Source organism: Triturus cristatus, chromosome 7 (assembly GCF_964204655.1).
Source record: "Triturus cristatus chromosome 7, aTriCri1.1, whole genome shotgun sequence".
Lineage (NCBI taxonomy): Eukaryota > Metazoa > Chordata > Amphibia > Caudata > Salamandridae > Triturus > Triturus cristatus.
In genome coordinates, this window is record NC_140590.1 from 279,235,651 (window position 1) to 279,258,386 (window position 22,736).

The 22,736-nt window shown below is 41.2% G+C and overlaps 1 protein-coding gene across 9 annotated transcripts in view; it reads right to left on the reverse strand.

The window, feature by feature from the left end:
- Positions 1–22,736, reverse strand: part of PPFIA3 (PPFI scaffold protein A3) — a 966,668-nt gene that overhangs the window by 815,051 nt on the left and 128,881 nt on the right. For all 9 annotated transcript variants that reach the window (XM_085616258.1, XM_085616264.1, XM_085616259.1 and 6 more), the window contains one exon: positions 3,637–4,097. In XM_085616258.1, the coding sequence (XP_085472384.1) occupies positions 3,637–3,870 (234 nt within the window). In that variant the 5' untranslated portion in view covers positions 3,871–4,097. The remainder of the gene's footprint in view (positions 1–3,636; positions 4,098–22,736) is intronic.

Here is a 22,736-nt window from a genome sequence, read left to right on the forward strand (position 1 = left end):
AAGTCATCCATACTGGTAGGCATTTTTTAAGAGTGCTTGGTCTGGAAAAGCACAAACTCAGGACTCAGAAAATAACACAGGGGTTAGCGTTGACTTTAATAATAAGGATTTATTTCTACCCAAACTAACCTTTTTAGCAGCATCGGGAGAATGAAAGACTGGGAAAAAGCATAACTTACTAATTTGTACCATGCAGTTTGCATGCAGCTCTTTGATGGCAGTGAACTTACGAACTGCACAACAACAAAAGAGTCTCTGTGGCAAAAGCAGGAACGCACTGAGCTATGCACAAAACAAAACACTGTTTTTCTAATGCGTGGTAGACATTCTTTGCAGCAGGCATGTTAACCATCTGGGCTTCCTAATATGAGTCAAAGCTGCCACTGGACAAAACCCCCATCTCTCTCCAGCTAATACATTAATTTCCTCACGAGTTATCTTGACACTTTTATTACTGCCCAAAAACTGCTGATTATGCAAGGAACTTTGCAGTGCTTTTAAAACTGCTCCCTGCGGACCCCCTGGGAATGTGTCACGGACCCCTGGGGGTCCCCGGACCCCAGTTTGGGAACCACTGCTGTAGGCCACACTTCACTGACAGCTTAGGATCCTTAAAGATTCAGGAGTATGTCTCACACAGACCGTGTTCCCCTCTGCTCCCTGCCCTCTCTGAAATGGTGCAGGTGGAGTATGCCCCGATAATAGGAATATATCATCTTCAAAGGCCACCATCTTTCACATTGAAGACTGTAAATGGGGAGAGGAGTTAGCCTTACGGCTAGGGCGGTCGACCTCGAATCTGGGGAACAGGGTTCGAGTCTCGGCAATGACGCTGAATATCCTGTGATTCTGGGCAAATCACTTAATCTCCCCGTGCCTAACAAAACAAGCATTGGCACAGCCAATAGGTCTCGTTTTTGGGACCTTAGAAGTATTTAATTATGCAGCACAATATCCTTGGTGCAACAACATCAACTGTTGCATGGCCAAACACTTATAAGGTCCTAAAGGCGAGACCTATTGGCTATGCCAATGCTTGTTTTAACCTGGTGACATCTTAAAAACAAATGTTTTGCTAGATAACTAAAAGAGACCCTTTCGAGCATTTTCTATGCAAACCACTTTTTCACATTCAATAATTAATCAAGATTGCATATTGTGAAAGGTATGAATTTCACTGAATTCAAAATTCGGGAAATCATGACTTATGCTGGCATAGTTAAAAATTCACCTGGCCCTTCTGTACATGGGTGGCGAGATGTTGAGATCTTGAAGCAATGTGGCACGGAGCCTTCAATCCTAACCTGATAATCAATGTGCTAGAATACATTTTTCTGTTATTTTTTGGACTTCTGTTCTTTACTGACCTGGCAAGCTCCAAATATCCTTTTCAACCCATCCATGTAGCTTTCACTGTTCGGTTTTCAGCTTCTTTCTCAGCGCTAAGATTGAAGCCTTGCACTAATTTGGGTTCTGATGGGCTGTACCTGGTTCTCTGGGGTTGTGATCGTCAAAGTTATTTTCCCTATAAATCAAAGTGAAAGCTAGTACTGTTTTCAGTGCTTGTGTAGTTAGTTCCAGGAACTGGTAAGTGTTGGTTCTTTATAAAGGGTCAAGATCTTTTTGTATGTGAAGAGCAGCACAGCTGCCAAATTGCACTTTCTCTGCTACAGAGTTAGTTCGAGAGATTATTGTGAAACCCAAAAACCGAGACCTTTCACAATAATAGAAGAAGGCCTAGAATTTTACATCAGCCGAGCAGCACTGAATCACAGCACTCGTCTACATAGAAACACAGAAGAGGTAGGTACAAAGAAAATACATTAAATGCAATTTTTAAGCCCAGTTAATTACATTGCTTTTTTGTAACAGCTGCTAGCTAGCCATTCTTTGGTACACACAAAAAAATACATGTGGATCCCTTGGATGACTGGTACCCGAGGATTAGTGGAACACGTTTGACTGTATATGTATAGTTATTTGTAGAGATGGACCTCCACTAGAGAGTAACGGAGCTTTATAGTCTTACTTTATTGTAAGGAGGGATCGTGTGTGTACTCACATAGACACATTTATATCTGCATTCTGTAACCCCATATGGCTTACGTCTGACTGAGGCCTTCAAAATCCTAACCTACCACATATCGCTGAATGACATGAATGCAAGATATTTTGTCATGGTATGCATGAGTGGGCCATGAGGCAGGGCCCTCAATAGTTTTGTGCTGAACATTGAATCCTTACATTTGAATGGAGATCAGTGTTGTGCGGCGGGGGCATAGTCTATTTTAGCGCTCATGCACGGCAAAGACAAAAGACTTTGGTGGCTGCGTGTGCTTGCAAAACATGTGCCACACTCGTTGTGTGCTGGGGCTCTCCCCCTCTTTATTAATTCTCCTTCTGACCCTAACTTTGGGTCAGGGCTTGCGTGTATGTCATGGCGTCGGGTGTTCCCCACGTTGTGTTACATTCCTTCCAAACTTTCAACTGAAAATAAAAATGGGTCTCTTAAAGCATGGGCATATTTTTATCGTTTTAAAATACGGCGAAAATGGTGTATTTTGGAACAGAAAAAAAATATTACAACTGCTTCCAACTCCTTTATTTCGAAAGGAATAGCGATTAAAACACTTCCCATTCAGATTTAAAAATACGACCGCTATTTATATGAGCTTAACATGCAGATAAATATGTAAACAGGCACACGCATAGAAAAGGCGTGTATATATTATCGAGTGCACAGCGCATATTTGCTACAAACCCGCCACTGCTAATTAAAAATAAGTGGGAGGGGTGGGGGAAGTGCGACCGAGAGCAGGGACATGCAGCGTTTACCTTTCAGGAGCGAGCGCGATGATTGCTAACACATGGCGCCGCTGCTCGCTCTTGCAAGGGAAATGCCATATGTACACGTGTTGCATTTGAAATCAATGCAAAGCGTGCAAGTTTTTGGGCGAAAAAGTGAATCGATTCCAAGAGGTCCCCTCCTAATGAGCGCGCTGCGTAGGCGAGACCTAAAAATGAATGTGTCCTCATGTAATGCAACTGGTACTATGTAAAGCACTCTGATACCAGATTTGGGTCAAGTTTGCGCTATATAAAAATCAAAAAAAAAAAAAAAACTAATTTGAGAGCTTCATCACACGTGCACTCCATATTTCCCTTGGGTAGTTCATCAAATGCACCATTTACATTTAACTATAGAACTCCACCAACTAGTTTATCTTGCAAGGTATCTCTAACTCAACACATCCTGCACATCTCCCTAGAGATCGTATTCTCCCACATTCGGTGCATCTCCTGCAAGATTATTAACCCAGTGTCAAGACTATCTCCCTCCCGCCTTTAAAATCTTTCTTCAGGACCAACCTCTGTGGGTTATTCCCTTTCCAGAAAAGTCTTAGAACCTTGGCCATGCTCCAGCTGTCTATACCATCCCAGGGCTCTTTTTTAAGCTGTTCATCCCTGTTTGGGGTCTCACACATTATCTTTCAGCTACTTTTGTAAAATCACCACCTTGCCTTTCTTCAGGGAAATTACTCTACCCTACATAGAACTACACTGCATCACACATGCCATGTGTACATTTCTTTTAAGGTTCGCCTCATGTAGCTCTCCTCCCTTCTTTCTCCTTACCTGAGGCAGAGCAATATTCAGCTGTCTTTGGAGAGACTCCTTCTCATGCCCCAGTTCACGCAGGCGTAGTTGTGATGTTCCAAGGCTCTCCTGTGTCTCCCTCAGCGTTTCCAGCAGCCGCTCCCGCTCATTTAGCATGTTCACCATCAACTGCTCAAAGTTGGCATCATCCGAGCTGTAGGAGGACCCCCGGCGATTATCTTCATTAATGGTCGGCATGACTTCGCACATCATCGTGCCCACCACTCTCTGGGGCAATTGCAGCAGGAGCAAAAAGGGAGAGGAGGCTTACAAGGATGGTCAACTGGGCAAACCAATCACAGTAATTCACAGATTAAATCAGGTAGCTGAAATTTCCCAAGGAAGGAGGAAGCCGATCAAATCCAGAGGTGTAGGGCAGGAACAGCCACAAAGGTCATCTGTCCAACCAAACTGGGACACTGGATGGAAAAGCCCAAATCCTGAAAACGAACAAAAAGGCAGATTATTAAACCAGTATGAAATCCCCAACATATTCCCTCCACTTGTTTTAAGCCTTCATTTGCAGTAATCGTTTCTGCCCCCTAACAGAATAGAGCACAGCCAAGCAAAAAACAGCTTCACGGCATAAATGTGTAACAAGCATTTAAAGAATGATTGGCATGGCCAATAGGTCTGGCCTTTATCATTCTTTTGATAGGGTTTTTAAAATAAATTCTTCTTTGGGGGAGGGAGGAGATGCTGGGCCCTCAGCCAATTCAAGAAAACGTTAGGGAAAGTAAAATAAAAGCAAGAATATGTTTTCGGTGTCAAAAAGTACACACTGCTATAGTAGTATCTGGCACTGAAGAGAACTACTTTGTATGTAAATGACCAGAATGTGAAAGATCAAAATTCTATCACTTGAAGTCATTAGCCCAGACTGTATGCTGAAGAAAAATCAGAATGCCACAAACAACCAATGTACAACAAACACCTCTGTAAGAAATTATATTATACATAGAAACATAGTAAAACCTTAAGGTCTTAGCGAACACCAAATCTAAAAATGTGTAACCTGCAACAAACATACATTTTGTTCTTTAATAAAGGAAGTCCGAAATTAAACATAGCAATCTATGGACCCTGTGGCGAAGGCCTCTTAAAATGCGAAAGATACTCAGAGAAGGAGTTAAGGCCCTTAAAACTGGCATCAGAAGAATGTTTTTTAACATGGGTCACAAAGCATTAGCAAGAATATAGATCGAAATCAAGCAGAACTTGCTGTATAAAAGTATGCTTAATTACATAAAAAAACAAATACGTAATAGTATTTGATGTAACAACAATATTTAAATTTAGCAGTAGCTCCCCATTGCTTTCCATTTGTACACATAGTACTATCTAACCAAACTAGAATTTATCTGCTTTTTACTTAAATTATTTTGTTAATCTTTTTTTTCCAATTAAATGATTTTAGATTTTTCGTTTTTTCACCAGCAGGGTCGCAAGACATCATTTTTTGTTTTAATACTGGCTTCTCAGGGTCCAGTGGCTAAGTGAACTATGCATCTGCTGCTGCAATCTACTGCAATCTGTGTCTGACTTCAATATCACATATTCAAATACTGGTGAGTCCATGCATTGTTTTTTAATTTTTTTTATCAGTTGTCATTAAACAACATATCAAAGAACAAGTCATGAGCAGGGCCGGACTGGGAACCAAAACCGGTTTGGGCAAAGTGCTCGTAGGGCCCCCTGGGAATTTGGGGGTGCGGCCGAGCTCTTTGCCAAGGCCGGTTTCGGCCGATTTTGTTACAGGTACCGAAAACGGCCTTGTAACAAAAAAAGACCCCCAGGGACCTAAAACCGGCCCCCACCCTGGCGGCCCACAGGGTAAATGCCCGGGGCCCGCTTCTGCCCTGGTCATGAGTGAGGTCATATGTGAGGTCATAAGCGTGCATGGCAGGGCTTTAAGCTACAGTTAGCGCTGCTAACTAGAACTGGTGATTTTCTGTGTTTTTTTAGTTCAAAACATTAATGTTTTGCACTGAGAAATTCACTTAACTATAAAGTTACGTTAACCGTTGGTTTTTTCACTGAAGCTCCAGGGGTTTTTTTGTTTGTTTTTTTAAACAAAAACAGAACTTTTTATTACACTCAACTATAACGTTACTTTAACCTGTCGTTTTTTTCAGTTAATCTCTAGGGTTTTTTTTAAAATTAATTTATTAATTTATTTTGTGTGTATGTATTGCAGAATAATTGTTTTGAAAAAGGCATGGCTTTTGTATTGTAACATAGCAGGGAAGGCACAGTTTGCAAAATGCTTATAAACAATTATGTCTGAGAATAAAATAGAGTAATACAACAATATTTGTGTTGTGGTTGTCTATCTCCTCAGTTCTTGTATGTGTCATATTAAGACAGCACCCCAGCAAGTTCATAAATATTTAAATACCAGACTTTTCATAGCCTTTGTATGTGTTTTTACATTAAAGTTGTACTATATTATATAGTATTAGTTTTCATAGTAGGGTGTAGAGAGGGAGTGCCTTTTTTGCATAACACCTCTCTTTTGGACGATGGATGTGCATAGTTGAGTGAGTGGATGGACTGGCTCTCCTTTGAGACCTCTCTTTCGGATGGAGTGTGTAATAGGGTGTGGGGAGGGACTAGCCTCTCCTTTGAGACCTCTCTCTCTCTCTCTCTCTCTCTCTCATGACGGATGCGCGTAGTAGTGAGTGGGGAGACACTGCACTCTCCTTTCAGACCTCTTTCTCAGAGGACAGGTGCGTAATAGGGTGTATGGGGAATGACCGGCCTCATTTGAAACTACTCTCTCAGATGACGGGTGTGCATAGTAGTGTGTGAGGAGCGGGGCTCTCCTTTGAGACCTCTCGCTCAGATAACGGGTGTGCTCACTACAGTGTGCACATGGACTGGCCTCTCATTTGAGACCTCTCTCTGATGACGGATGTGCATAGTAGCGTGTGTGGATGAACTGACCTCTCCTTTCAGACCGCTCTCAGATGACGAATGGATGTAGTAGTGTGTGGGGAGAGGCTGCCCTTTTCTGTCAGATCGCTCACAGATGACGGGTGTGCTTAGTAGGGGGTGTGGATGGACTAACCTTTCCTTTCAGACCACTCTCTCAAAGACGATGGATACAATAGTAGGGTGTGGGAAGAGCCTTAACTCTACTCACAACTGTCCCCAAGCCAAAGGGTGTACATATTAGACTCTAGAGTGTATTCAAACATGACCTACTTCTTCCTACTTTTCACGAGCCAGTGAGAGTTTTGCGAGATCGTAACATTTAAAAAAAGACAAATTCACCTTCTACTTATGACAGTACTTATCTGTTACACACTTGGTTTAAAAAAACAAGGACCACAATATGCATTCCTACTAGTAGTGTGTATTGAGAATTCATCTACTCCTTTTTACTATTCACAATCCAGCAAGAGTCCCGCAAGATCGTAAAATATACATTTATTTTTTTCACAGTAGTTATCCCTTAGACACCTCCTCTCTGAATCTAGGGGGACAGCGTGCCTTTTTACTGCCCCCTTATATAATTTTTTACTTCATTTCCACAACACCTCCTATTTTTCACAGTAATCTGTAATGCTGGCCCTTTCTTTTCTAAAAATCCTATCGTCAGCCAATCAGAGTGCTTGTTCTTGCAAGTGAAGGCTCACGTGAAAAATGGGCCTGTCGACCAATCACAGGCCTCTCATTTTTAATTTGCACTCTCGCGGGACGATCGCAAGCCCAACTGCCAAAATATACTATTATTTTAACCCTTTATATCTTAATAACTACTGAACGGATTTCCACCAACTCACAAAAAGCACAATCTGCAAAAGCTAAATCTAGCTTCCGGCCAAATTTGGTGTAATTCCGTTCAGCAGCTTTGGCTGTAACCAGTCTTAAAGAAGTCTATGGAGAATGCATTTTGCGCTTTGGGACCCCCCAATTTTCTCTGCCCCCACTTGACGAATCACCCCAAAACTTTACAGGAAGGTGCTTAGGTGGATGAACTTTTTTTTGGTGAAAGTTTAGTGAAGATTTCGTCAAAGTAGGCCCAAGTTATTAGCAAGCCCAAAAAGCTCTTTCGATGGAAAAGCAGACTTAACTAGAACTATCTAGTGGCGACCGTCACTAGGGTCAGGGGGGACAGGGACATACAGACAGACAGACAGACACACACACACACACCCTGATTTGCAGAATTTAGCCATTTGCAAATGCAAAAATGCTTTCTCTGATGTACTAAGCCCTAATTGCGATACAGTAACCTGTCATCGAATCTCAATTTGGGTGTGCAAATTGATATTGCGTTTTGAGCGTCCCTTTCAAATATCGAATCGCATTGGTATGTATGAATGTTTTGTGACCGAAATGTGGTTGCAAAACATTTGCACTTTACCGCCAGCACAAAGTTGGTAGTCTCCCATTCATAAATGGAAAGCTTCAAGAATGGTAGAATGTTTTTTATAAGAGCAGGCAGTGGTCCAACGGACCACTGCCTGCTCTTAAAAAATTTAACTCAAAGGTTTCTTTTTAAATGCAGCCCGTTTCCTTTAACCCCTTCAGTGCCCATGACGAGCTGGACTCGTCATGGGCTGCGGTGGCGCTGTGCCCATGACGAGTCCAGCTCGTCATGAACTCCGCCCGCTAATGCAAGGCGTGGCACTGGGCGGGGAAAGGGGCGGGCATGCAAGGGGTTAAGAAAAAGGGGCTGTGTTTACAAAAAAAAGAGAGCATTAACAGACATGGTGGTCTGCTGACTCCAGCAGGCCACACAGTCCCTGTGATAGCAGCAATTCGTAGTGGTTCACAAATTGCAACCTACCTCATTAATATTCATGTGGTAGGTCTAGTCGCAACAAACTACGAATCACAATTTAAGGAATACAGGCTAAATAACCCCTTTGTACATTAGTGATAGCGATTACCAAATGGCGCTTCGCCAAAAAATCACTATTTGGTAATCGCTATTACTATTCTTCGTACATCTAGCGCTATAATTATAAATATAGTGTACTAAAATGTGTTTACCTTTTTTTACATATTTAAATATGCACAAACAATGTGTAGTAATTAGAGCATTAATTAGTTTAAATTAACCCGATACTCTAAGAAAAAAAAACGCACCTCACTGTAAACTGGTATAAGAACTTATAATAAAATATAAACAAAAATGTTAACCTTACAAAATGTTTTTGGGATAACATAGTGGTACCACACTACTCCGTATTTTGAAAAATATAAATAAAGACACTCATAAATATGTTGCTGTAATTATTACCATTTTAATAAAGTGGTAATAGTTAGGGAAAAAAAATACCAAACCTACTACTTACTCTACATCGGAAGGCGTAACTCAAATCACCGGCAAATGGACCTAAAATCAACTTAGCAGCCTTTAACGTTTGTAATGATTAGCCAATCAGCTCATGACTTGTGATCACTATGTACCGTGGGAGTACCGCGAAATACCCTAATTGTTCAGTAAAATACTGCAATAACCAATATCACCAACTTTAAATACCTTAAAACTTATAAAATAGTTACACTACTTACCTCCACTACATAAAGGAATCATCTGCGCACCAGAATATGTAATCCATCCACATTTTAACAAAATACAAATTACGTTTTTGGAATAAGAAACTACAAAAATGTATGAAAAATACATTGGATTTAAGCACGTTTTGGGACCCCCCTTTTTTCTTTGCACCCACTTTACCAAATACCGCTAAACTTTTACTCCTACGACAATGAAACGGGTGCAACAGGTCTGCAAAATCTGACAGCTCTTCGTGAATCGGGTGCAAAGTTGTTAAGGGACAACATTTACAAAAAGGCTTATGTCGATAATAAATACTAATTTATAAACAAAAATGTTAACCTATGACCACTTAAATCAAGTGGTAATAGGTTTTTAATAACAATAAAGCATAACAATTAACGATATGTAAGACCCTAACCCAGAATGCTGCATACCGCTGACCGTATAATAATTCCAAATTAAGACAAAGTGCATGCCTGATTTTTAATTTTGATAAACTGAGCAATTAGCTAATCCCATAACCAGTTCTCAGAACTATGTACCATGGTATAACACGAACTTTCCACAGTATATCATACCACAATTTTTAACTATGTTTTATACAACTTATAATTTTAACATTGCTTACACTATTTACATATAAATCCATCTTTACATATTATAATATATATCTCGGAGATATAACATCTTTTCACTCACCTTAACTGCATGTTTTCTTTAATTTACACACTCCACTTTAAGCCACTACACTGTATAACAGCTACGTTTACGCCACTCCACTGTATGCTATTTTCAGTATGCCACTCCCGTTTAGGACACTCCAGTATGCGCTACTGCATTGTATGCTAATCCACTGTACGTTACTCCACTCTACTCAAATGCTTTGTACACCACTCCAGTCTACACTACCATACTCTACACTATTATATTGTTCACCAATGTTTAATACATTTGGATATAAGCCAGTTTACTAGACATCCATAAACTATACTGCTCGCAACTGTACGTTATTCTACTGTACACAACTCGACTTTCCGCTACTCTACTCTATGCTGTTCCACTATGCCCCACTTGATTGTACACTACTGGACTGTACGCTACTCGACGGCACTCCATTGTACTGAAATGCAGTACATGTCACTTGACTGTACCACAATCCACTGTCTATTTCACTTTACAAGACTACATTCTGCGCCACTCCACTAAACAATACTGTATGTCACTAGACTCTTCGCTTCTATAATTAACTCTACCGAAGTGTACGACACTCTGCTATAGGTTACTCCACTATATGCCACTCTCATGAAAGTCTCAACACTGAACGTCATTAAACTCTACGTTATGACACTGACCACTACTCAGTTCTATGCTACTCCACTGTATGGCACTACAGTTTATGCGGCTCCAGTATACGCTATTGCACTCTCCCCTATTACAGCGTACCTCGCTGTAGTGTACCCTACTCTACGCAGCACCACTCCACTGTACACCACTTCAATAGAAACCAGTTCACACAACTTTACAACACTACACTGTACCACAATAGACTTACATAAGCCCACTGTACAACACTGAACTGTATCGCACTCCACTGTATGGTACTCCATTATACCCCGCTTAAATGTACACTATTCCAGTTTACACCACTCAATTTTACTACACTACACCCACTGTATGGTCCTCAACTGTACGTTACTGCTGTATACGATATTCAAATATATGCCCATACACTGTACAACACTCCATTGAATGCCAATACTCTGTATGCGAATATACTCTACAATATTTACAGGATGTAACTCTACTGTACTACACGCTACCCAGTGGTATACCACTGTATGCCATTACACTGTATGCCACTGCAATATATGGCACTCTACTATATACAAGTTCACTCTACCCCACTCCACTGTATGTGACTCCACTCCGCTGTATGCAATTCCAGTGTATGCCACATTACTCCACTAAACTGCCATATACTGTACCACGGTAACGTTACAAGACTATCCTCCACTATATAGTACCACACTAAACTTAATAGCACTCCACAGAACTGAACAGTACAAATAGAAGATATTTGTTACTAACATTATAAAAAAACACTGAAATTCACAAAAAACAAATGTTAAAGCTAAGTTATAGTTATGAAAACCTTATTTATGTTTGGTATACAAATCAATCTTAACTATAGAATTTCTAATGTTTGTGTTTTTTCTCTCTTAAATTTATGATTTATGCACCACTTACGAGCAGAGTTATTGCTGATTTGTGACAAACCCAAATCAAAGTACACAAACATAAGGAACTCAAAAGTTAAAGTTATGTGTTAAAGTTTGCATTCATGCACCACTTTCAAATTACTATGTCATACTTACAACTCACATTAATACTTATGCACCACCTCCAAATTAATATCACTCACGCACCTACGTACACAGTCTTGTAACCTCACACGCCACACTATACTAGCTATAACTCCCTTTCTCCATGCACCAGCTATACCCTTGCATATTACATATATTACAGCATAGCAAATCATTGAATTAATTAAAAAAACGTGTAACATCTGAAATTATAGTATTTGCCAGAACACAGTGCATGGTACAGTGGCAAGTTATAGCTAATGAAGTGGGGCAACTGTGTATGGAGGTGCACAAGTGATGTTAATTTAAAGGTCGTATGTACCCCACATACATTTGTGCTGGGCCTATTGCCTGTAATCCAGCAAACAGACACTGAAATAGATTTGCAATTAATCAATGATTGCATGCATCTGAATGACCAACTTGCCACACTTGTGCTAGTGGCCATTCAGAATTGTTGCAACCTAAATTTTATCTATAAGGAATTTTGAGCATTTTCAAACTTTCCTCTTTATTGAGAGGGATCAATTCCCGTTAAAATTGTATGCAACTAGGAAACTGAGTTGAAGGGGCAGACTGTAGCCAAACAACTGTGTCTTACTTCAGTGGTCTGGAATACTATACCTTCTAACTGTCCCAGTACCTTTGGGCTTTTAAATTAATGACCCAGAGATAAAAATCATGTGGGAAATACTGTGTTCCAGGAAGCTTCCTACAAGTGGGGGGAAATCCCAGTGGGTCACCTGCTTACATTTATATTGACGGCTGCTTTATTATACAGCACAAATATAAAGCGCCATGATGCATTCCAAGCTTGTCAGATAAGTTTGATAAGGACATATTATGAAATCAACAGGAACTTGGTTCTTACGAATTAGAGAACAAACTATGGGCATGCTATTTCACGGTTTGGAACAAGTAGGTTAAAAAAAAAAAAAAAAAAAAATGTCCTTAAAGCTGTGAAGCATGTCATCTTCGTGCACACACTGATAAGAAAACATTGACCCTGCATATCACTGATCTTTGAGCTTAAATTAAGTGTTGACTTTATCGAGATAGCAGAGATGCCCTACAATTTTCCACCAGTTACTGTGGGCAGGACAGCCAGTGTGATTACTCAAAGTAACATTTCTGAAGCGATAGCCTAGGAGCATGGTCAAGTAGCTTTTTGAAGAAACATAGAAAATGATGGGCTCCATTATTAATCAACTCATAATCACAAAATAATGCTATCTGGCAAGATTCCACAGAAATAAAAAAGAAGCTATATCTGTGCCTGTATAAAAAAGGGAACAAACAAGCAATTGTTTTTTACTTGCCATAGTAGGCCATCCTGCAAAAGTAACTGAGGATTATTTTGAATAAGATAATCATCTGGGTTGACTAGATTATCCAGGGGTATACAATTGTTGCTTCCCGATGCCCAGACATACTGTTTGAGGTCAAGGGTCAAGGACAACAGTTTATTTATTTAAAGTTTTGTATAGCGCAAACATGACCCAGGTGGGTATCAGAGCGCTTTACATAGGTTTAGGAAGTGAGAGACAAGTAGGGCAATATACAACAAGAGCAAATCAGATAAAAAAAAGTCATTTATAGTCAGTAGGAGCATAGCATCAAGATCAGTGCATTGTTTGTTAGAGGAGTTTATTCAATAGTAGAGATCTGACTTCCTTTTTGAAGGCAAGGGTAGAAGGAATCAGTCTTGTTTCCACTGGAAGAGAGTTCCAGATTCTCGGGGCGATGCCAGAGAATGAGCGATTGTAGGTTTTAAGCATATTAAATTTCTTGGGCTTGAGCAGCAAAGTGCCTGAGCTCGTTGTGGACCTGAAGCCACCACATAGCTCAAGCTTGTTAGTCAGGTAGAGTGGGGTGTTGAAGTGTAGTGCTCTATGGGTCATACATGCAATCGTTAATTGTATCTTAGCTTCAAAGGGAAGCCAGTTGAGCGATTTCAAGTCCGGTGAAATGTGATTGGTCTTCTTAGAGCCCGTGATGAGTCTATTGGCAGCATTAAGAGAGGCTCTAATAGGAGCTAGACTGAGTTTCGGCAGACCGCAGAGAGATGACCAGTACTTGTACCGCCGCTTTATATTATATTTTGTCTGCTGGACAAGGAAATCTAAAATTTACCTGCAGCTTAAAACCTTTGGCAGTCAGTTTACGGTACCACAGTGTGGATCTGTGAAGGAGAATCAACTGTCCCCAAGGAAAGATTTGTATCCATTTGTAGAAGTTGGTCAATCTTGTATTTATGATTCATTAATGCAAAGCGTGTATTAGAAGGGCGAATGCTCGATGGAAATGCTGTCAACTCAGCTTGCATTAAGGACAGTAGTTCCAGCATAAATCATGTACAGGTTTGTAAACTGTAATAATTTTAGGTTGTTTATAAAGACCACTGATTCTATGTAGATATGTGCATAAGTCTGAAAGCATATTTGTTGATTGTTTTCTTTCAAAATCTGATGTGCATTAAAAAAAGTGGAACTTGAGGAAAAAAGGTTTTGCTAAAGTATTGTGCAATGTTAAAAGCAACCTCTGAGGCATCAATTTTTTATTTTTTTAAACTTGATGCCTGGCAGTATATAAAATAAAATGGATCATACAGGGGGAGACTGTTTTTATGGGCTAAACAAACTCTCGTATCTGGGGATTCAGATTATGCCACATTTAGAGGGATTATTTAGAGCCAACTATCCTACCCTTCTACGGCAGATCCAACAGGACCGCAAGCGCTGGAAACCTCTGTTTATATCATGGCTGGGGCGAATACATGCGATCAAAATGACGATTTTGCCCAAACTTCTCTATCAGTTTCAGGCACTCCCGATTAACTTGGAGAGATTTACTCCATCACGTATGGCAAAATGGCAGGGCCCGCCTGCCTTTGCACGTGTTAAGGCCACCGAGAGGCAAAGGGGCAGTAGCTCTACCAGACTTTGGCCTATATTATAAGGAAGCACAGCTGAGTGGTGGCAGAGTGGTCCATGAAGGAGTCAGACAAGCACTGGCTCCACATGGACGGGCAAAAGTGGGGAGGACAATTTGGAATGTCCTTTGAAAGCCTTAGGACAGACCGCTAAATGCCTACTTGAGTACACCCACACGGTCTACTCTCAAAGTATGGGATGAGGTCACTAAGGGATCGGGATGGATGGCATTTCCCTCTCCATATACTCATACACTTTAACCTTGACTTTCCCCCAGCTCTGAAGGTGGGCCCGTACTTCGCTTGTAAGGAGGAGGAATGCCTTGTTCTCTCTGATCTTTTCCATAACCGTGACATTCTCACATTTGTACAATATCAATGGGAATTCCACTTCCCACCTACCGAGCACTTCCACTACCTTCAACTTAAACACTGGGCCCGACACCCCTCAACTAGGGAGCCTGCCACACAAGACTGGCACCGATAGACTTTTGTGTGGAGGGTCGGTTCCATGAAGGGAGTGATATCCTTCCTGTATGGCCTCCTGGTACCACAATGCACGCTCCGAGGCAACGGTACATCAATTTCTGGGACCACACATTGGGGAGGGAGGTTTCAGAGGGAGAATGGAAACATGTGGTCGGACATCGCTAAGAATAATCACTCAGAGCTAAGAGAAGCCCACTATAAGACTCTTTTTGATTGGTATCTATACCCCACGAAACTTAAAAAGATCCTTCCACAGACTTCAGACCAGTGCTGGAGAGATGCGGCTTGCTTGGGGACTTCTGTCACATCTGGGGGCACTGCCCAACCATTAGGCCGTTCTGGGAGGAGATATTGGCCCAAATGAAAGATATGCTGGGATAACCTATTCCGACTACGGTAGAGGCGGTGCTTCTAGGTCTCAGAGACCCTGCTCTGGAACACCGATCTAGAGAAGACAGGGCGATCATGTGGGCGTGCCTGGGGGTAGCTAAAACGGCTATCGCAGCCTCTTGGAAGAAGAAAGCGTCTTCAGCTCTGACAAAGAGGCATTCCCATCTGTGGAAAATACTCACCATGGAGAGGATGACATCTTTAGAGATGAATACAAGAACTTTGAATACAGGGCAGGGAAACATGGGCGCCGTTTGAGAAGCGGAGGCTCCCGAGCCGAGAAACCAATGGATTTCTAATTTATGTGAATAAGTGGAAAGGCAAAGTAAAGGCAAAGTAAGAAATGTTAACAGATGAAAACTTCGAACTGCATTCGGAAGTAGCGGTACAAGGAAACACAAGGAAAAGCATCCTACCTAGCAGCGACGCAGGATTCTGGCTGCTACAGAACTTCAAGGTGTGGCCGGCTGGCGTTGAGAGGGCTGGCGGCAAGAAAGCGTGGCAGGCGGTCGGTTTTACTGAAACCCACGGGTGGCTGATCGGGTCTCCTGCTGGACGCACGCAGCTAGAGAGGTCGGCAAGGAGAGGAGGGCGGTAGAACAGAGCCCCGTCCAGGGCAGTTTAGGCAGAGGCAGAATAGGAGCGATAGAGAGCTCCATTCAACAAGAAGGTAGTTTTAGGTTACAGGAGCCTTTGACCAGTGGAAGTTTGACGTCTTGGATGATTTTGGGCACAAGTGTTACAGCAGGATACGCAGCTCCAGAACCAGGTCAGTGGCACACCAAAATAGCTGACACAACCAATACATATCAGATAATAAAAGTGGAGGGAAATAACTGGGGTGGGGGGGGGGGGCGGAGGGAAGAGGGCACCACTCGGATACAAAACAAAAAAACTGGTAGCCCTTTACCTGGATTGATAGAAAAACATCAGATAAGTAAAGTGGCATTGCATATTTTTAAAAGAGTGGTGGTGGAGCAGTAGTCGGAAAGGGGAACTCACCAGAACAGGTATTAGCTGAGGAGCAGAAGGGTGAAAAATCTTATGAGAAAAACACCAACTAAAATCCAAGGAGACTCTATGGCAACCAAAGCTGTAGAGGGTGTAGGGGTTACTGCCTCAAAACAACACAGTATAATAGAAAGTGACTGGGAAATCCCAGAAGAAGGAAGCAAAGAGGTAAAAAGAGGAGATTTCGATAACAAGTTTGAAAATCACTCCATCGTTAAGGACCTTCTTTAAAGTAGTGCCGAAAACCTTGGTTTTAAAAAATCCAGCGCAAGCTCGTACACAGAATATTCAGGGAGAGGATAGAGATATAGTAAGCCCAAACAGAATCCAGGTATTGGCTAGTCTCTCAGAGCCTCAGGAAGTAGAAGGATTGGAGGAGCCTAGATAATCACAGGTCGAGGGAAGAGTTTACTCCCCCCCCTTAGGAATATGGAGCCTAGTACTCCGCACACAGGTGAAACGCAGCAAGAGTTTTAGGGGGTATCCACGGAAGCTCCCATATTATCCTTTGAAGGTCGGGAGGAGGTAAATCAGGCTCGGCATAACCCTGAAATAGTAGTTGCGTCCCTCTCCCAAACACAAGTTCAACCGCAGTCTCAATCAGTTATTGATTTGATCAGGGTGTTAACAACCGGAGTGAGAAATAGGTTTGAAATTTCTGAAGTAAATCAAAAAGAGATCAGATCGGCATGTGATAACTTAGAGAGAAAAATGGATGACTTTGCCAGTAGGACTACTCAGTTGGAAACTTCAGGAAAGGAACTTACACTTCAATCAAAAGTTACCACTAAGGACATTAAGATTTTAAAGGGGAATGAGTCGATTTGGAAGGAAAAGATGGAATCATTAGAAAATAACATGAGAAGAAACAACCTCAGAATTTTAAAAGTTCCAGAAGGCTCAGAGGGCGAAGATTTGAAGGCCTATGTTGCAAGACTTTTAAAATCAAGCACACAGATTGAGTGTACGCTAGATGACTTGGTGGAGGATATTCAGAGGGTTCATAGAGACCCCTTCAAGAGGTTCCCGAATAAGGCAAAACCAAGGAAAATTCTTGCTAACTTTAAAACTTATAAGATTAAGGAGGAAATTCTTATAAAGACCCTAAAACAGAAATCTTTAACAGTTGATTGTATGACTTTTGAAATGAGATCCGACATCTCCAAAATCACGGCTAATAAGCAGTGGGAATTGGAAAATATGATCAAGCCCTTTAAAGAAATGGGGGCGACGGCCCAGTTGAGATTTTCGGCTAGTCTTCGGGTGATGCATAACAACAAGCTGTATAATTTCAGAAGGGCAGAAGATGCAGCAGAATTTCTTACGTCGCTAGACATAGGGCGGAGTTAGGGCAGAGGCGTGTGCTTTTTGAGCACTCTTCCGCAGTTAACAGCTAGTTAATAGTCAGCTATTATGCACCACCTCATTCTTCTGGCTAGTGCTTTGATTTTTTTCCGATTGCTATGGGGTAATAGCGGAATGATTATTATATGTTTTTTTCCCCTTTTCCTTTTCTCTTTTGATTTTTTCTTAAAATGGTTTCTCAATTCAGGGGGCCTCCTTAGGCTTAGGCCATCAAGAAGCAAGAAGAGGGTTTTCCAAGGGTGGGAAGGAAGGTCTGGGAGTCACATATGGTATTAGTGCACGGGTGAGGGAGCAGTGGGAAAACAAGACAAAAAAATGTAGTCCTCATTGGAAAAGATATAATCAAGCCTCTAATAAGACAATGACTCTAAGGAATATAAGATGACAGCCAGCCAGAAAACGCAGACAGGAATACTGTCATGGAACGTTAATGGGCTTAGAATGAGACATAGAAGGGAAAAGCTGTTGCAATATTGAAAAGATGCCCCTGCCCAGATCATAATTCTACAAGAGACCCATTTAACGAGTGATGAGATGAAAGAGGTTCTTAAATCAAGGAATTGGATACAGAAAGCGGTATTTACTGACCAACAGCTCACCATTAGAGGGGTAGCGATTTTACTGAAAACTAATCCTCAGATAATAATAGAGCATAGCAAAGTAGATAGGACAGGTAGGTGGGCATTACCCAAAATAAGATGTTATAATCTGGTCTATACAGTGGTTGGCTATTACAGCCCTAATTTAGATGACCCCACTCCATTCGGTAATTTGCTTACAGAACTTTTAGACTTCTCTGACCCTATCATCTTGGCAGGGGACTTTAATATAGTGTTGGATATCAGTCTAGACCGCTCGACTAAAAGTAGAGCAGCGACAAACAATAAAACGCGATCCTTGATAAAAAATTCAATAAAGGTGCAAGGCTGGTGTGACATTAGGAGAGAAAGGAAGGGACCCCTTAAGAGCTTTACCTTCAATATTAAAAAATATGGACACCAGTCTAGAATTGACCTATTTCTGATCAGTCAGAATATAAAAGATCAGGTTGGAAGCATGAACCACCTGTGATCGCACATGTCAGATCATTCGGCCATCACTTTATCTTTGGCACCCTCAAATAGTAAAATACAGAAGAGGTGGTCAATGGATTGCCCTATATTGTTCGATGATGATACAGTAGGAAAACTCGGAATGGAAACCCAAGAGTTTTTTGAGGAAATTTTAGATACAGCACCAATTGGCACAGTTTGGGATGCCTATAAAGCTTTAAGGGGGAAAATAATATCCATTCAATCCCACAAAAATAAACAACGAAGGGAAGACATAGCAAGTATAGAGAAAAAGATCTGGATTTTAGAATAGCAGTTGTCGGACAATGGGATAGTCAAGAACCTTTGCAAATCTCCATCCAGACTTTAAAAAACGACCTCGCAGGAGTGGTGGAAAGCAGATTACAAGAAAGGTGGCAAGCGAGTAAACTGGCCCATTTTAACTATGGAGAAGGATGTGGCAAACTGTTTGCGTGGAAGACCAAAGATGATCAGGTAAAATCCTTTATAAAAGAGCTAAAGCAAAAAGGTTCAGGGAGCCTAATCGAGACAAGAGAAGGCAAAGAGGAGGCTTTTCTGAACCATTTTGGAGAAGTAAATGCGGAAGACCTAACTACGAGAGAGGGGGAAGTGGAAGAATGGTTGGGTCAAGATACCCCACGGAAGATTTTCAATGCCCAGAGAGAAGCTATTAATAGCTCAATAACAGTAAAGGAAATAAGAAATTCCATTAGAGCAGGAAAATCAAACAAAGCAGCAGGCCCGGATGGTCTCCCTATCGAAATTTATAAAAAGTTAGGGGGTTGTTTAGCCCCAATAATGGCTAAACTATTATCAACTATCTTGGAAAATGGTAGAGAGATTCCACCGTCCTGGGATGATGCCATTGTGATGCTGATATTAAAACCTGACAAACCACCAAATTCTTATGACTCCTATAGGCGTATCTCGCTACTTAATTCAGACTATAAAATCTTCTCGAAAATATTGGCGGATAGGCTCAGTGGGGTGGTAGGGAACCTCCTGCATGAAGATCAGAAGGAATTTGTGCGAGGAAGGGGAATCAAAGACCTTACATATAGTTTAATTGGGGCCATAAATATAGCCACCACGTATAAATTACCATTGGCAGTGATTACAGTGGACGCAACTAAGGCCTTTGATAGGGTTAACTGGTCCTATTTACAGAAGATTTTAAAATTATCTAATCTTGGAGAGAATTTTTGCAGGGCAATAGACCTTCTATATAGAAGTCCCACAGCCAGAATTGTAATGAATGGGAATCTATCAAAATCATTTAACATCCTTAGGGGAACTAGGCAAGGGTGCCCTTTATCTTCCCTCTTATTCAATCTATATATTGAGCCCTTAGCAGACAAGATAAGGAACCATGAGGGTATTTCCTCTTTTAAATTCCGAGGATGGGAGAAAAAAGCGGGGTTATATGCGGACGACCTGGTGGTTTACTCCTCAGAAGCTGATTCCTCACTTCAGGTGGTCTATGAGCTACCATCGCAGTTCGGGGCTATCTCAGGATATGAGATAAATCAAAATAAAACAATAGTAATGACCTGGAATAAAAAACTCGCAGATGGACTGTATTCAGGAGGAGATGAGATACTTGGGCATTAAGACAGTGTCAAAAGTAGAATTAATCCCGGAAACCAACTTTAATAAGATAAATAAGGAAGTGGGAAAATTGCTACTAAGTTGGGCCCATCTTCCTTTGACAATATATGGGAGAATAAACCTGGTAAAAATGTCCATCCTCCCCAAGTATACTTTCTTGTTTAAGAATCTTCCGATGGCGTTTAAGGAAGTCTGGCTCAATCCAAAATTACTAGCTTTATTTGGGCCTCAAAAGGGGTTCGTATCTCAAGGAAGAAGCTAAGGGGGAATTATGATAAAGGGGGTCTACGACTGCCAGATCTATCGTATTACGGTTGGGTATTTCTCTTAAAATCAGGGAAAATGCTTGTTAGTATACCGGACTCTTCTGATCTAGGGAATATGTTAAAGCAATGCTTCATACGGTGGAAGGGGGTGAATATGGGTTTATACACAAATATGGTGACCTGCGTTTTTTTCAAAAGAGTGAGGCTCAAGATTCTACAGTCCTTTTCGGAGACATGGTACAAAATCAGAAAATAATTAAAATTAAACTATTACAGTGGAATGGCGCCTATTTGAAACTCGTCCCGGCTCACCGGAGTGGTCCAAAGATAGCTTGGCTCTTCCACTGAAAAAAGCAGGAATAGTACACTGGGGTCAACTGATAGTAGATGGGTCACTGATTTCATGGGAGGAATTTCAAGGAATAGCTAACAATCAGCATTCAAGATTTAAATATCTTCAAATAAAAAGTTGGCTCCTTTCTGTTGGTGCTGGAGTTGGAATATCAAATGATTTGGAATCAAGGAAGATGACGAATATGTCTCGGAAAAAAAGAGGTGGCGAGCTGGTACTGGCTTTTAACGGAATTAGCAGACGGAGACTTCAATCTACCATCGCTATTGTGGGAGAAGATCTTGCCTGGAGAGCAGAATGAAGAATTATGGCCAGTATCTTGTAACTTTTTATACTCCACGGTCCGTGCTGCAAATTTAAGGTGGGACCACCTTTTCTGTCTTCACAGAATTTACTGGACTCCATATAAACTGTCTAAAATGGGGAAAGGCCCCACGCCAAGATGTCCAAAGTGTGGTAAGGAAAAAGGAGATGACATTCACATGTTTTTGGAGTGCCCCGTCCTTCAGGAGTTCTGGGAGGATGGGAGTAATACAATATCTTCTATACTTAGAGAGTCACTACAGGTAAGAAAAACTCTTGTCTTTTTTGGGATTATGGAGCACGGTGAAGCGATGTCGAATAACACCAAAAAATAGATTTTATACCCGATACTTTTGGCCCGCAGAGAAATTTGTAAAAATTGGGTTAAATCTACTCCCCCAAATATAATAGAATGGATGATGTCAACAAAATATACTAATCGGCTGGATAGGTCATATAAGAAAAAGCGTAACGAGTTCTGGCTTCCTTATGAGAACTGGGTGAAACAATCTACTTAAATATAGTCCGATGATTAGGCCTCTATACTATATTGCTTGATTGCTCCTTTGGTGACTTCACAGTTGACTGTGAAAATATGTTTCCCATGGTTGGAGATTAATAAGCAAGGTATAGAGTGACCCATCCTTGGTGTGGTATAAACATCTCTGGTTGGCGCTATTTTTAAGGGAGGCCCAGGAGTACGAAATGCCATTTATTGGTAACCGAGGCTAACGAGGACTTAAGAAAAAAAAAAAAAAAAAAAAAACTTTGAATACAGATGGGGCCCCTTGGTGTTATATCTCACACAGGGCTTACTGTTGGCGGTGTGCCCACCCACGATGAGGGATATGCATCTGTTCTAGTTTTAGACCCCTTCTAGGTCCACCTATGAGCTTCTTTAAACAGTCCCCACACCTATCTGTTGTCCTTCGATGGGGCGCTTGCATGACCACCCAACTCACACAGGATGCAAAGTTCACTAAGGCGAAAGATAGTGCTTCTTCACCACAGGAGAGGGCAGTGGGGGGGGGGCGGCATTATAAACTGTATGAAAAAGATGTGCATATGGAGGTGTTTGACACTGGCATATGACGTAATGTTGATATTCCTGTGCATTAAGACACTGTGTCTACTTTAGCATTGAGGGGAGTGCAGGATTTAATTACACGATGTAATGCCTCTCCTGTTAATAATGCAGAATCAGTGTACAGTTATTATTAGCAATATGAAAATAACTTAAGGGCCCAATTCTAACAAAAGAATGAGTTCCCTCAGATATAGGTTCTTGAATTGGTGTAGTTATATGTCTTTCTATCTTCACATGAGCAAATGTTTCGTTGTATATTTGCTCATAAGAAAATCTAAAGAGGGACTACAAAATCACTTTCTCTAGGCCCTAATTTTTCCCT